Genomic DNA, 16,535 nt, shown 5'->3' on the forward strand with positions numbered 1-16,535 from the left:
TTGCTTATGACAAATCAGTAACAGAACTAAACCCAGTGTTCCCACCAGACAGAATACACTGAAAACAACTGCAGGAGAGGCAGAAAGCATTCTAGCTGTGAAAACAGTGGCATCACGGCATATGAATCATGGAATGCACATGAAAATATGATGATCTGTACCACAGGTGTAGTTTGTGTTTTTTTAAAGCTTCCTGAAGTTTCTTTCTTGTGTGTTTCAGAAAAGGCAAAAGTGGAACAGACAAGAAGAAAAGGCAAGAAATATAAAAGAGGAAAAGATGCAAGAAAGCAAGACAAAGGACCTAGAACAGACTTCAGCAATGTGGTCTGAAAACTGCTTAGAGGTTAAGGAAGCAGAGTGAAAGTTATGCTCATTTCTCAAAAGAATATGGAGGGGAACTAAAGGGGACATGCATAGGCAAGGGGTTTTTCCTTGTTTTTATTTTTAGTTTGGTTTGGGTTTTTTTTTGAAATAACATATATATACACACACACACACACAGAGTGCAAGTTTGTCTAAAGAAGTGATACTGCAGATGACAGAACTTACTCCCCTGCAACAAATGGAATTTCTTGACCTCTCAAGCAAACTAAACATACAAAAGTGATAAGGACAAAAGGTGCATGTAACACCAGCAGCAATATTATGTTTGGCTTTCCACTACTTCTGCAATTTACTGTACATATATTACATCACTATTATAGAAATGGCACAGCCTCAGACACTTTCCACATTTTATTTACATTTTAAGACTAACTTTAATCTCAATCACATATCCATACATTTCCTTTGTTTCACTAAAACTTAAATGCATGGTTTATTAGAACAAAGACTGTAAACAAATATTTGTCATGTCCGATACATGTAACACAGGAGCTGCTTAACAGAAATTAATCCCCCCACTTTATAAATACAGGTATCAAAACAATCCTGAACATACTTTGTGACACTACTAGTAGTCGGCACCCACACCCTTGCAAAATTAAAACAAGATGAGCAACGGTATTCACTGTACCTGCTACCTTAAAACAAATTTAATTGCAGCTCTTTTACTAAGCAAGATGGATAAAGCATGCCATTTATATTTTGCCTTCTCCAGAGATTATTTTCAGTAACATATATTATTCCACAGCAATCTGACACTTTCTGTCATGCTTTCATCTTGTAAAACCTGAATTCCAATTTTAGGCTATTTCAGGCTTATGCTTAAATGACAGTGCCTCGATAAGAGAAAAAAAATAATTGTGCTGCCTTTTTTTCCCATAGTGCCTGAAAACATATTGGGCATACATATATTATATATTCTTACAAATGTCCAGGTCATGTATACCAGCTGAAATTCATTAATGTGTGGGTGTTTGCATTGTGAGATTTAATCAAGACATTAACATGAGTAGAAGGTTGTTGTTTTAAGACAGAAGTTTGAGAATCAGCTAAAATTAATTATTGTAAGTTTGTCCCTCTGGAGGTTGTGGAAGCTTCATATTTTCTTTGGACATCATTAGACGTCTTAGCTCTTGAAGTACAACTTTAATGCTATATGAATTTTGCCATTTTGCTAACACTGGTATGCTCCGTGCATCCACCTGGGAAAAGAAGAAAGAAATCTAAGTTATGATGGAACATAAAATCTCTACATAAATAACTGGTTTTGACCTAATTGCTCTAAGAAATGTTCTAAGCATTCCCTGACACTTTCTCTGTGGCATAAAGTCCCTGTGTTCACACAATATTTTAAGGAAAACAATCACATACTTACACACAAATACAGATTCTGTAATGAAATCCATGCAGGTGGACCCTTCCATCTGTGCTGCTACTAATATTAGTGAGAAGGAAAGTAGGGAGGGAGGAGGGCATCAGCAACCGGTTCACTGCAAAACTGGAGTTGCTATTTAGTAGAAGTTATAGGGTTTTTTTTCAAATTACCCCCAAAAAAGAAACAAATAATCACCTTCACTATGCTAATATAAGCACCTGGGTATTCCTCAGTTCTTTAAAAGAACCTGCCACGCAAGAGTCCGTAGAATACTTTTGTAAAGGTACATTTCCCTTGTTTTTTCCTCGCTACAAGTATTGTTAGTGATTTATTTCACATCGCTATTACATGGTGCTTCTGACACATCTAGAGTCGCTACATATACTAAGAAATGTCTTGAAATACTGAAATAACTGATCCATAATGCTTGGACATTTCTTAGTTCTTTGCATCCTTCTTACAGTAAGTCATCTTACGGAGCTGTGAAGATTACTGTACATCACTTACCAACTTGAATATGAACTGAAAGGAAAGGACATGGGACTTCTCCTATGCGTTTATAAAACCTGTGGGACAATTTACACAATTATATTATAACAGGGAGGTTTCCATAGGAAAGTCAGCAATTGAAAGTCATCCTGGGAATTGTTTTGGCAGCAGGTTAAGTCCCAGCCTCTGCACAGAGGAACTTAACAACACAGAGGGGTCTACAGTCATGCAATTGCAAAGCAGGCCCATGGGCAGGAATAGGGCTACTGAATTCCACTGGCAGAGTAGCATGGGCAGCCCACATGGCTATAAAAGTAAGGGAAACCACTGGTTTGTGATTTAGACAGCATAAAACATCAAGAAGTTTCTTATTCCATCTTAAGTGCAAGCTGAAAGAAAAAACACTTGTAATCAGAAATAAGAATGTTAATACAGATGTCTTATTTCTAGATTATTCGAAGTGAGGCTATTTTCAGAACACCGGATGAGACTAAACCTTTTTGTAGGAGGAAGCTGGGGCCAAGGTTTAACAATGTGCTGGCCTGGGCAGCAATACTAACCCAAGAAACTTCTGCTCCCTCTCACTAGTCACTTGTTCATTTAACTGTGCTACTCCCTATCAGCTCAGGTGAACCATGCAACATACGGGGAGCTACTTTCTGAACTGAACTGACGGAACCAATCCAGTTTAAAAAAAACACCTTGGAAAGAAGCCCCTAAGTAGGATCCTTGATCTTGTTCACAGCTCAGTAGTAAAAAGCATTTATTTTCACACAAATAATGTTCTGCTCAGAATCTGGAACCCCTCACAGTCAGTAGAGTTGCCTAAGACAGCATATCATCAAACTAGAGTATGAAAGGCAGACAGATTACTTAATAATTATTGCAAACATTTAATAAACTAGGAAGAAAAACAGCATTAAAAGAAAAGCACTATTATGCAGAAGCATCATGCCATTTTAAAATACACAGGTATATGAGCTAATACAGAAAGGTTTTGAAAGTTAACACTAGTGAAACCATCACTGTAATTCCTGTACTATTACTACTTTTTTAAAGGAGTATTTGGTTTAGTGTGGTAGATAAAATTCAAAATGGCTGGAAAGGTAGTTGTTCTGGGACTACAGAAATGAACATCAATCTTCAGTCTGGCCATTCTGTTTTAACACCATCTTCCTTCTCCTTGCTTCTCTTCAACTTTGCATTTGTAGGCTCCCTCAAATCTGTATATCTGCCTCAATTACTGCACACAGCAGTCAGTCACTACTGCTGTTCAATCAATACAATACTACATGGACTGGAACATGAGAGCTGACCACTTATAAGTTCCTCCTGCTTTTCTTTCTTGACTGGGAATTTGTAACAACAAACTCACAGACTATAAATTCTGCTTTAACATTGTTATGGTTGTTTTCTGACTAAAGACTGCTGCAACATGACATTTTCGTTGCTATTTATCTCAAGTCTCTTTTCTGCAAGTCACCAACTTCTCTCATAACATCTTGTAGCAGTGAAGATTTTGGCTCAGGTTCTGCTTTCTCTGTTGCAGAATTGATTTCCAAGCTGATTCACAATAAACTCACTTTATGAAGAACAATGATAACACATTTAAAAGAGTGACACAAACTGTGTTCAAATCGCACAAAAGCATTAGGTTATGTTCAAATACATGCCCTGGGACACAGTGGGAGACATTTGCATTGCATGCAAACTGCAATCTGAAGACTACTTTATTCTGGGGGTAGACCACTGTGAAACCTTAAACAATAGCAGGAGAAGCAATATGTATAATGCATCATTCTTTTCTAAACAGTTGAAAATAAAACAAACTATTTTACACAATGATGCAAAGTATTCAGTGTCTACAATGTTCCAATTAACTTCAACAAGTAGCAAATGGTAACAAATGTCTACAATAAACATACTCAAAGCAGTAACTGGACAGCAGCTTACAGAGTTGCAGCTGACAGTGTCCCAAGTGATTTTAAAGGAAACAAGTTATTTCCAGCTGTAAATGGTACCTAAATGAACGGAAGTGATTGCAAGTCCTGCAAGACAGACTGCTGAAGAGTGCTCTCAAAGATGGAAAAATCAGGCAACCTCAAAAGACACTGGAAAATGCACATCAGAATGCAATCTGTGTTTTATCAGTATGGGATACATAAGTCTCCAAGAGGAAAGACCCTACAGCATTATAAATGATAACTTAGTTTTACAACAGTAATGCCATTAATACATAAAGGCATTTTGTCCAGCTCTACACAAGTACTTGGATTAGCTTTTCTGACCTTAGTAATATAATTCTGAATACAAATGCAGCAGCTCCATAGGCAAACTGAAAAGAAAACCACAAAAAACTTGCAGATAAGAAAGATAATGTAACAGGGTGCCTTAGAACACCTAAGTTAAGTCTTTTGAGATAAAATACTCCTGACCTAGTCCTCTCCTTTCCTGCACTAAATTTATCAAACAGCGATCGCTGAAGATATGCTGTTGACAGAAAAGTTACTTACAAGCAAAACTCCTCTCTCAGAGAATAATCAATCAAAAAGTCAATAAAGTTGGGCCTGTCAGTATTAATAAATTCATCACACACACATACTTTTCATGGAAAGTGTAAAAGGGATTTGTAAGTCAAGAAGGTTGAGAACCACTGCCAACAAGGCAGTATGAGACTACTTTCCTTAGAGCCCCAGTGACTAGCACTTATCCACCTTTCCCCTCCACCACTCACACTCTAACTCAACAGAAATTATCACCCTCTAAACTCACAGGGGGGGCCTACTTTTCCTCAGGTGTTAATTGGCACACATCTCCTGTAAAGCCTACCTTAAAACGTTACAAATGTTTTGAGCATGATCTGCAAAGACACACAATTACAGCTGCCATTTCTCTCAGGCCTCTTTTCTGCGAGTCACCAACTTTCCGTGACATCCATAAGCAATGTGATCAAAAGCTGGCCACGTGTCAAAAACCAGGGTGCATGCAGAAGCACGGATAGTAGAACAAGTCTGAAGACGAAAGCCTGCCATTCATTCAAAGAATGCAACAAACGACTTGTGATCTAATAAATGAAAGATGACCGGAAAGTGGAAGAACAGTTTGAAAGAAACAAGAAGAAACTATCAGGAAGCAGCAACATGAACTGTTCTGGGATGCTGAACCCCGTTTATCTCACAGTTTCTCTAATGAGCACAAAGGCAAAATAAGATAAAATGCAAGCCACTGGGACAACTGGCACATTAAGGATTAGGTAATATATGTGGTTTAGATTCATTACTTATGAAAACTTTTCATTAAAAATATTATTTAGTCCTATTTAAATTCATTTTTTAAAAAAAAGTTATGCATTTACATAGCAAATCCTTCATATGATGGACAAGTTCATAGAACTGTTGAGGAAAAAATGAATGAAGGTTTTGTATAAGGTTTGAACTTATTAAAATCAACTTTTCCTGTAGCGATGACTCAATTTTTACAGTGCTTTCAGAATGACCAGGCGGATCTCCTGTCACAGTATTCACCCTCAGCAAGCCGAGGAGTATAGACTTCTCCAAACAAAAGCTCAAGTCAACTGGCTCGGTAAACATGAGCCTTCAGGCTCTACAAGTCTGAGATCCTGCTTCCAAAAACCAACACCTACACTCTGAGGCAGGCAGAGATGAAGGTAGGGCATGCTTCTCTACCAATTCAGAGTAATCCATGTTACTAGGAAGAGGTACAAAACCCACATATTATAAACACATCAAAAGCTCTGCTGCATTCCAAATTGAAAGTTTCTGCTAATGACAATGCAATAAATACATAAACTTAGGCAACAAGCCACAGCTGTGATGAAAGGCATCCGTTGACAGATAGCAATTTTGACAAGATCTTCAGGTAGAGTAACATTGTTGGCTACATAAAAGTATTTTCAAAGTAATTTTAGATTATTTCTGAAGTGTCAGTGCACTGGTTTTGTATGACCAACCAGAACACTACCATAGCTCAAAAGAACCCTTGAGAACCTCTCCCTCCACTACAGTCATTTAGAAACTTAAAGTTTCACATTCCAGTACTATTAATTACAGCAATGAAAGTCCACCTTTCTTTTAGCTTTTGCAAATTATTTAAAATCCAAAGATGGTCTTTGACTCATCTCTAATGTAACCCTAACCCAGTTACTGTGCATTCACTAAAGACAAATGTACACACAGACAAGTGTGATATATTATTGCATTTCCTGCTGATATATGTATATACCACTGTAAAGGCAAGACAGCTCACACCTCCTTTCATTGAGCAATGGGGTACCTCAGGCTTACTCACAGGATTAAAGTACTTAGTGAATAGCTGAGTAACAAACTTATTTGAGCTGCTGCCATTGCTCACGTACATGAACTCATCCCATCCTAAGTGCAGGATCAGTGCAACTAACTTATTGCAAACTGATCTTTAAAATGAAAGTGATTACCATCTATATCAAAAGATCTTAAGACTGAAGCTCAGAATCACCTTGGATCTGAATAAAGTCAGTATAAAGAAAACAAGTATATAAATACACCAGTTCACTAAAGGTGAGTTAATACAGCGGGATTGAGTCTCATCAGAAACAACTTCCATTTTTAATTAATGGAAAAATCTGAAAAAGTTTGTAATATTCCTGTTATAAATCCCCTTTTGTAAGAGTATTACAAGGGAAACATCTACACACAGCTTAAACACTAATTGTTTTCCCATTCAAAACTAAAACTTTCATCTTCATTTAAAGAAAAAACTGTCTCAGTACTATAAATAATGCTTGTCTCATTGACAAGCCACTAAGAGCCACAAAGATTTGAAGCAGTAGGCCACAAAAATTCAATTTAAAACAGTACTTATATTATAAAAATTAAATATGAAAACTCTGTCCAACATGCATATTCCTCACCTGAGTTTTTCACAGAAATACTTTATAATATAAATTAAGAACATGGTTGATCTTACCATTTCAACTTACCATTCCATTGGAATTATTTATTCCATTCATATTAATTTTAGTTACAAATCTAACTGTAGGAGGTGCTTCTGGATATTTAGGTCCACACTCTACTTTCAGACTGTATATTCTGTTTTCATAGTTTGTCTAGAAAGCAAAAAAACAGACTAATGCACTTTACTGAACGCTAAATATTACTGATTTTTTAAAAAGCAGAGTAAAGGTGAGAAGAATAAAGATCAAGAAATATGAAATAAATATAAATTTGTTAATACTGTGTACAAACTGAAGGTCTTGGATTACTGACTGATACTCCACCGTTTTGGTTATATTGATTACTTCAGGATTATGTGTAAATTATACTACCTATTGACTATTCCATACACAAATTTTAACACAATACAATTCTTCCTTTAAATCACATTTGCTCTCATCCTTTCTACCCACCTGCATTCTCAAAACAACATTGGAATAGTACAGGGCTGAGAGAAATCAATAATCTTTAGGAAAATTACCACTTTCTCCTGTAATGAAATATCTAACACTGCAAAAAAACTGGAAATGGAGAAAGATGAATAACTCAAGTTAAGATATAACCAAGAACAAGATAAAAAAAGGAACTGCAAAAGAAACATATTCTGCAAGTAATTAACACTACGGAAAATATATAAGATGCTTGGTTTACTGGAGGATTTATGAACTTTGGACAATAAAGTGACTGCTAGTTTGCAGATGTCGTTCCCAAGTGACCAGAGAGCAGATAATTCTAAATGGAAGTATATTTTGAGAAAGTCACATTAAAATTAGATATGGTTCTATCCTTTTTAATTATTTCAAGTAGACCATGCCAAGGATCAGTGGCTTTGCTGGTCACTGATACACACACCTCTGTGCTCTAAAAGGAAGATAAAGCCACTTTCTACACCTGTCTCTCTATTGGCACAACAGATACAGCCAACATGAACCAAAAGCAGTAACATGCCTCTGAACTTTCCAAAAGCAGCATCTTTAAGCTGTTGTGCATCAGCCAGCCATCACTCCAAGTAGAAGTATCCACCACGAAGCCAAGTTACCAAACGACAGTCCACTCTGTGGTCAATTAAAAGGCAGAATGGAAATAGGACCACTAAAGCACCCTAACTAAACCACCCTAACTGTGTACCATAATTTTGAGAAGGCATAGAAACTGAGCAGCAAGTGGGTCAGAAAGAAACAAGGCAATACAAAAGGTTTTCTATGATTCTTTCCCATTACTGTGAGGGTGGTGAGACACTGGAACAGGTTACCCAGGGAGGTTGTGGATGTCTCAACCCTGGCAGTGTTCAAGGCCAGGCTGGGTAAGGCCTTGGCAGGATGGGGGGGGGGCAGAGGGGGTGCTGGGACTAGATGATCTTTAAGGTCCCTTCCAACCCTTAACATTCTCATTTCATGATTAAAAGCTAAAGGCCCAATACAAGTCATCTTGTCCTGCTACAGGTAACACAGCTGGTAGCACAGCAAGAAAATATTAACAAAAATTCTCATTATTCACTCAGCTAAAACAATTTACTTTCCCATAGAGGGATACTTTTTGTTATAGTGGAAACAGGCCAAAGTGTATATATACTGCTCAAAACTCTGAAAAATTCCAAGAACAGCACTCATTCTCATTCCCCTATTCGTATCCAGGTGGCTTCTCAATTTTGCTGAGTTTATCAGGTCATTGTTTTACTGCGAGCCAAGCATCCCTTGCCAGCTTCCAAAAAAGCCTAAAGCCCCATTTTCTGGGGGTCAGAAAAATGTTTCCTTCAATCCAAACCAAATCTTACCCTCCTCCACGAATGCCGGTCACCTCTCAATTGAAGCAAGAAAAAAACCCTGATAAGCAATTTTTGCACAGCTCTAGAGAAGCCACCTATGAGAAGAACTTCATGCTGTGGACAGTATTAATAACTTTGTGTTTTGCCTTACTGCACCATCTATATAACTCAGACAATTCAAAAACCCACACATCTTTTACAAACACTGAAAGTGGATATGCAATTCCTCTCAAGATGCCATCACCGGCTTGGGAACTGGTGGCTTCCACTTTCCACAATCACTGCGTGCTGCCAGTCATTCTATCAGCAAGACTGCAAGTCCCTGATATGGCACAAGATATTATCTGCATGCAATTCTTTCTCATAAAAAAAATAAAATGACAGAAATACAAATTGACCAGAATTAACAGCGCATACCAAACTCGGCTGAGTTCATTATTTTTTTAAAACAAATGGGATGCTATACAATAATCAGTCCCTTCAAAGATATGGAGTAGTCTACCTTAGGTCAAATAAGAAACCAGTCACAGGCAGTTCTGGAGGCTTTTTGGAGAGTCAGGGAGACACTACTTCAGCTAGCTCAAATTTAAGAGTTCTTATCCAAATCCATAACACTACAAACTTTCTTCAAAATGTATTCAAACACTGATTCCACAGAAGTTAGCATCCAAAGCACACAATCATTATGTTTATATTTTAAATTTGTCCTCTCCCAAATGCACTCAAATCTTAGGAGCTCACAACAATTATTCAAGTGTTCATAACAGTCTGCTGCAAATTGGAACTAACTGACTTCCAAAAGGAGCTTGAATTACACTGAATCTAACTCTGGAACTCTGTTACTCTGCAAGGCACTGTCTTCACTGAGGCCAAGTTCTGATCTCGATTCTTGTCCTGGACAGTTGTTTCAACAAGTCCTGTAGCATGGAAGCATCCACAGATAGTGCTCATGCTAGCAGTGAAAGACATATGCTACTTAGTCATTTAAAAGTCTCATTTACACATTGAACTTTTGTATCATATTGTAACTCATGAGAAAGTGCACGCATAAGTAAAAGCGTCTCCACTTGCATCTGATGAGGCAGATACTCAGATACAAGAGATGATTACTTCTCTTGCAGGTTTTATCAATCTAAATGACATTCTACAGAACTTCAAAGGTCAGAAGGATTTGAGCTTTGTGCATACACTTTAACTATCAGAGGTAAATAAAAGCCGCTTAGTCTTTAGGTATGATTCAACTGAAACACTGACACTGCTATACTGAAAGACTATTTGATAAAACTCGTAAAAGTTGAAAATATATTGCCAGTTTACTACAAAATTGAAACTACCAGGCACATATGACAAACTGTGGAAAGACAGCTATCTGTTTATTGTGGTATTGCTGTACACTTCTGTGCAGTAATAGTGGAAATACAGACTGAATATATTCCTAACAGTAAAATAAGTCTCAAATCACAAGTGGCTTTTACAGCCAGTTGCAGAAACAGGGAAGGCTAGGCTGAAAACACTAACATGCCTGAAAGTGAAGAATTCTAACAGGAATATATAGCATTTCTACAATTTCATACATTGAATTTCAACTAATGCCTTCATGGTGTAGAAAAGTAACATTTTTTTTGCATTTTGTATTGCCTACAAACTTATTAATTCATCACACTTACCCTCGGTGGCCCAATAATCATTCCTGTCCATCTGGTGAGTGTCATATCTTCATCATCTTCAAGGCCCCAGCTTACTGTACCATCACCTACTCCCTTCTGCCCTTCTTCAAGTTCTTCCAACAAGCGAAAATTACGAGGTACTTTAACTGGAGAAAAGGGGAAAATGTAATTCTCCTCACATTAAGGAAAAAGGAAACAATTTCATTGCTTTTATATATTACACACTGGCAACTGCTGAATATATTTTCAAAGTCAAATACTGCCTGCATGAGTTCATTTAGCACTCAGATTGCTTTGAAGTAACTAACTGCTTCACTGGAAGGTAGTTACTACCAATATAAGCCATAAAAGAGAAAATAAGAGAGCTTTCTTTAGTTTGAGATGGCTTCAGATCTTCTTTCCCAAGCACAGTACCATTTAGAAACAGTACATTTCAAAATCAATTCACTGTCTGTCAAGTTCTAATCAACTAGAATCCACACAAAATTGATATGGCAATTCTACTCAAAAAATAATTACAGAATGCAACATTTAACACAGATTATCTTAATAAATGTAAACTGTGAGAGAAAGATTGAAACATTTTCACTGGAGCTATTTTTTAAAAACTCAACAAAACACTCTAATATCTGCAAACAAACTGAAAATCAAGCCTTTTTTAAATATAGTGATTAATACTGTCACTTACCAGAGGAAAAAAAATAAGCATGGAAACATTGATTAAGTTGTTAGAGAGAGATAATGACACATTCACAACAGAATATGAAGATGTACTGCCTTAAAAGAGAGAAAACTAATATACTCACCAAACTATAGTTACTGGATTTTTATTATTATACATGAAAACAGGCAGATACTGATCGGTATTAAACAACTGGATGCTTAATTGCTTTACATCACAGAAGCTAAAATGGTACTTCAGAACTGATGCAGGGAAAAAAGCTAATTAACACTTGTGCCTGCAATCCTGGAATGCTTTTACTTTCAAATAAAATACGCACAATGATGTAGTAGCCATATTATAATACCATAAGACTTCCATTTTCTCATAGTTGCTTGTAGCTCTGTAATCTTTCTTACAGCTGCTTACAGCTGAAGTTCTTTCCATGATTTTTACTAGAAATCTTTTCTAGTACTGGAAGAATCCAGGTGCTCTATAAAACTAAAACTTAAGCCTGGGCACACACAGTGTTGTTAGCAAGTTTGAAAAAGATGGAGGTCAAAGAAAACTGTTTTTCATATCCATTATTCAGTCACTGGGATTTCAGGTTCTACATTACCTAGTCTGTATTCCAAGCAGTCTCTATGAAAAAAAACTAAGAGCAAGAGTATACATTATTTAGTCAATATGCAGTATATGGACCAGGACAGATACACATACCTTTCAGCAACTATTCAAATAGCTTATCTTGCTTAACTATGATTTCTCTTATATTATGTTTAAAACCTTTTTTTTTTTCCCAGTAACACAGACTAGGGAGATGCTCCTAAAAATTTCAGAAACTATTGTCTCCAAGTTCTCCAAATTCCCATCAGAAAGCATTAAGAGTATATATTGTCAGGACAGTGCAAGGAAATTAAGTCATTCATGTATGGCCTCACCTTCCTGCTTTGGTATTGCCACTCATTTGAGCCCATAATGAGGTACTTCTGCTTGCTAACTGAGCAGAAAATTATACATATGGTTAGTCTTCTAACAGCTTAACAAATCAGCCCAGCTCACAGAGAGATCTGTCAAGTACTAGCATTAAAGTGCAGTCATGGTAGCAAAAATTCAGACAACCTCAATGTAAAAATATATAGAAGCTTATTTTTACAGATAACAGCTCATGTGTTACTACCTGCAAGCACTAGCACAGTACATCAAGGAGCAGATCACTTCTCAATACTTTGACACAGATCCTTTTAAAAAGCTTCATTTAAATTCATTTGCCCATTCCTCTGGTCCCATCCTGACTTCTGATGACTTACGTATCTAATTCAGATCAGAGATGAGAACTGAGAATCATGCTTCTATCACACTATTATAAAGCACAAAGTTTTTACTTCTGCTCCAGACTCATACATTCTCTAGAGTTGAGTCTGCCAGCACGATAAAACTCTACTAAACTTCTCATTTTGCATCACATGACTGAATAGCTCCTGATTGGTATGTGGAGTCTCAAAAAACACCCACAACAACCCCTGCCCCCAAACCCCATGTACTTTAGCATCCAATCATTACCTTAAACTTCTCCAGTGGCTGCTCAGACTGCAGAACTTCTGATTTACAGTTTAGCTCTTTAAAAACCACATAAAAGATGGTACCAAACAGTTTCTTTCTGATCACCTGTTATCACCTTTCAGTACAGCTGAGATGACCCAACTGCTCATTGCCTGGAGGTTCCATGCCTTCTCCCAGAACTCTGCTGTTCTTGCACTAACCAGACTCCTCTATTAGCCAAATTGTCACACTAATTTAGCAAAAAGCTGTTTTTCCTTCAGGCAAAAATCAAATCCAACCAGTTAATCAATGGAACTGACTCAGGAAGAAAGATCAACAAATACCAGAGCTGACTGCTGTGTCTCCTCAGTGCCATCCTTTGCAATACCATGGGTGTGGGGACGAAGAAGCTTTTTGTGACAAAAAGCCACTGGACTGATTCAGTTGTTCCATAAAATTGAACTCAACACACCAAACTGTAGGAGATGACACTTACAAGAAAATAAGAATTCCTTATGGCTAACTGACCTGTGTTCATCGCATTTTTTCCACTACACTATCTGTGCTCACTAGTTCTCCTAATTGCCCAAGGGGAGAAGGGAAGGACTTGGGAAATCTCCAGAAAATAACTCAGATCTGACTGAAAAGAGACAAACATCTTAGAGCAAGTGCCAGGCTCCTCAAACTAACATTCTTATCAGTGCTTAAACTAGGTAGTAAAACACTGTTCTGAAGTTAAAAATAAGAGTAAAACCATCTAGTGTTAAAAAAATACACCAAAAAAAGCCCTATCAACAATAACAAAACATACCACCCTAATGAGATTCCAACTCACTAAAAAACTCCTAGAAAAAAGAATCTTAGTTCTCAACTATAACTGGACCAAAGATATGTTTAAAAAGGTTCTCTTTCAGAAAGTTACAAAGTCCTACAACATTTGGGTCAACGGTGCATACACAACTTGCAGTTTTGTCTCTAATCCAGCACTGCTTCTAGCACAGCTATTTGCAATGACAGACTAAAGCTCTCCATGTGAAAATACAGATGGGCTCATCCAGATGAGGAAACAAAAAAAAGCAACACGCCCCTAGCCTTCCTTCCCTTTATCTGCAAAGCTCACCTCACTGTGGATTTTGCTGACAAATAACCTCCTGATTAACCTGCCCCCAAATTGTCTCAGAAACTGTCAAACAACTTTTACCAAATTTTCACAAACAGTTGAAGTAAACATATTTCATTTACACAAACAAAACAAACAACATTCACTCATGCTTACATATACCAATGGTTTTTAATTTAAACATTTAATCATGAAACTGGACTACAGAAACTGGTACCCATTAGAACTCCATGAAATTATCAGTTAATTTAATATTCTGGACCAGTAAGAAGAGAATAAAAGCAATAAAGGTAAATAAAGACCTTAATTTAAGCATGAGGGCCTATTTTCATACATATGGAGCTACTTCAGACATTACATTGTAAACTACCAAATTAATAGAAGCAGGAAATACATTATCACAAAGCACAAGTCAGAAAAGAAGTTAGAGCTCTGCTTTTATCCAGAATCTGTATAACTGGGGGAAAAAAAAAATCAGGACAAAAAAAAAAGGAATCTTTAGTATCCATTAGCAGGACCAAGAACTTTCACTGGAGCAATAAAGGTGAATTGCCTGAATGGACCTGTTCTTGCTAGTATGTCAGGCCTCAGTTCCACAGTTGGTAATGTCACATCACCCATTAGTACAGAGACTTAATCAGCATCAAGACAGAACACACAACTGCACTTATGTCAAATCTGACAGAACACACTGGATATACTAATCACATTTTTAAACAATTCACATGGGCACACTTCTTCAAATACAGTTGAGAGTCCGAGCTCCCCACACATCAAATGATTCCTTGCTGTGTAACAGGCAGGAGTGGGATAACCTACACTCTTCTCCCAGCAGCTTATAAAAGGGAACAATAACCCTCATTATTCACAGACTGGGTCAGAGCCTAAAGTGCGAGGTCTTCTGTTACAACCAAATCTATTTTTTCAGAATTACTGTCTATTACAATATCCATACCAACATTCAGTTTATCTTAAAATCTCCCTTAGCTCTTGTCTTCAATCACTACTGAAAATTACATCAGTACCAGGACTCTTTTACCATAGTTAAATCAGCATACTCCATACTACCAACACTCCCCAAGACAGCTATAAAAACAAATCCTAATACAGATGCAAGAGCAAGCTATATCAGGAAATTATATGTCAACACAGCTAGGATACTGTCAGGGATGCTATTCTTCCTGATTGAGATAGCTATGTCAGGAAAAGACTGTAGTGTGAACAATTTTGAAGATGAGTTAGCTCTTGCCCACTGTCTTCCAGCTAACAAAAACTGAAAATGTATATCTAGCTTGGTAACAAAGAGAAAAACTCTCAAACCCCATTTATCAGCTTCAGGCTGGCAAAAAGTATTTCTTAAGGGTAGGGAAACGGGGGAAGGATGTCAGCCTTGCAAATCCTAAGCCATAATATTTTATCTCCTGGGGCAGGGGGAGGAAGAAAAAAAATCACAAAGAGAAACAGAGAGAATAACAGGTTCCTTTCAGCCTCTGAACAATTCATCTTGCTCTGGACAAAATAAAGCAAGAAAATGAAATACTGTACTAACACCACCACCACACCACACACCCACAAAAAGAACATAAAACCAAAGCCTTAAATAGGTCCTGAAATGAGCAATACACAAAGAGAGGAAAGAGGGCCCGGGCATGTAACATACTAACATATTCTATTATGGCTGCAAAAGATATTTCTGTGAAAATAAATTTTTGGAAGACATCCTTCTCTGGGAACAAAAAAAAAAAAACACCTTTATAAAAAACTTGATCTATATTTTTATTTCATCAGTTACACCACATACTCTTCTGCCTAGTAAAGTGTTCTGTGAATACACTCAAAAAAGCTTCTTACTATCAGGAACGTCCTATCAAGAAGTAGTACCAGGTGCACTGTAATGACATTGCAATTTATCTGAGGTTGATCACAGTAATCAGACTCCAAAACCCTGAAATACTTCTAGTAACTTGCCTATTAACCAAGCTGCACATGGGAGTTTAGTCTTCAAAAGAACTCCACTGCTGGCATTAGTAGCAGAATGTAGCAATTCAATAGTGAATTTTGTTGTTGTCATTGCTGTTGTTTTAAATCAAGTATGTTACTACACACATAGTAAAGCACTGTTTCCAATAACCAAGACAACAACATGATTCTTGTTCAAGGTAAACAGACATTTCCAATTAAAAGCAATACATTTTTTCCATTAACTACAAAAACATCCATTCAAAACATTGCTGCTGCACCTGGAATCAACCCAACCATGCACTACCAAATATACAGTGAACTTGCACTGAAAAAGCTGTCGTCATTATATGAGTTTGATACATCTTGATACTTCTGTTAATTGAAACTTCTGCTTTCTCAGAATTACAGGCACACCCCACTTCCTTGAACTGCTTTCCAAGAAAGTTTCAATATATTTCAGTAAAATTCAAAGTCATAATCCTGTATATCGGTCGTATTCATAAAGCTGCGTTTACTGTACGCTATTTTTCTCTACTTTCCTTCAGCAAGTGTGTCCCAAAGCAATGAAATTCAAGCAAC

General features: G+C 37.0%; 1 protein-coding gene across 4 annotated transcripts in view; it reads right to left on the minus strand.

Annotated features, from left to right (window-relative positions):
• Positions 1-717: 717 nt before the first annotated feature.
• UBE2V2 (ubiquitin conjugating enzyme E2 V2) overlaps positions 718-16,535 on the minus strand; it is a 33,611-nt gene continuing 17,793 nt past the window's right edge. For all 4 annotated transcript variants that reach the window (XM_032703920.1, XM_032703938.1, XM_032703929.1 and 1 more), the window contains exons 2-4: positions 10,672-10,817; positions 7,227-7,352; positions 718-1,586 (exon numbers count right to left, since the gene is read on the minus strand). In XM_032703920.1, coding sequence (XP_032559811.1) covers positions 1,440-1,586; positions 7,227-7,352; positions 10,672-10,817 — 419 coding nt within the window. In that variant the 3' untranslated portion in view covers positions 718-1,439. The remainder of the gene's footprint in view (positions 1,587-7,226; positions 7,353-10,671; positions 10,818-16,535) is intronic.

The sequence above is a fragment of the Chiroxiphia lanceolata genome, chromosome 1 (genome assembly GCF_009829145.1).
Source record: "Chiroxiphia lanceolata isolate bChiLan1 chromosome 1, bChiLan1.pri, whole genome shotgun sequence".
NCBI classification, from domain to species: Eukaryota; Metazoa; Chordata; class Aves; order Passeriformes; family Pipridae; genus Chiroxiphia; species Chiroxiphia lanceolata.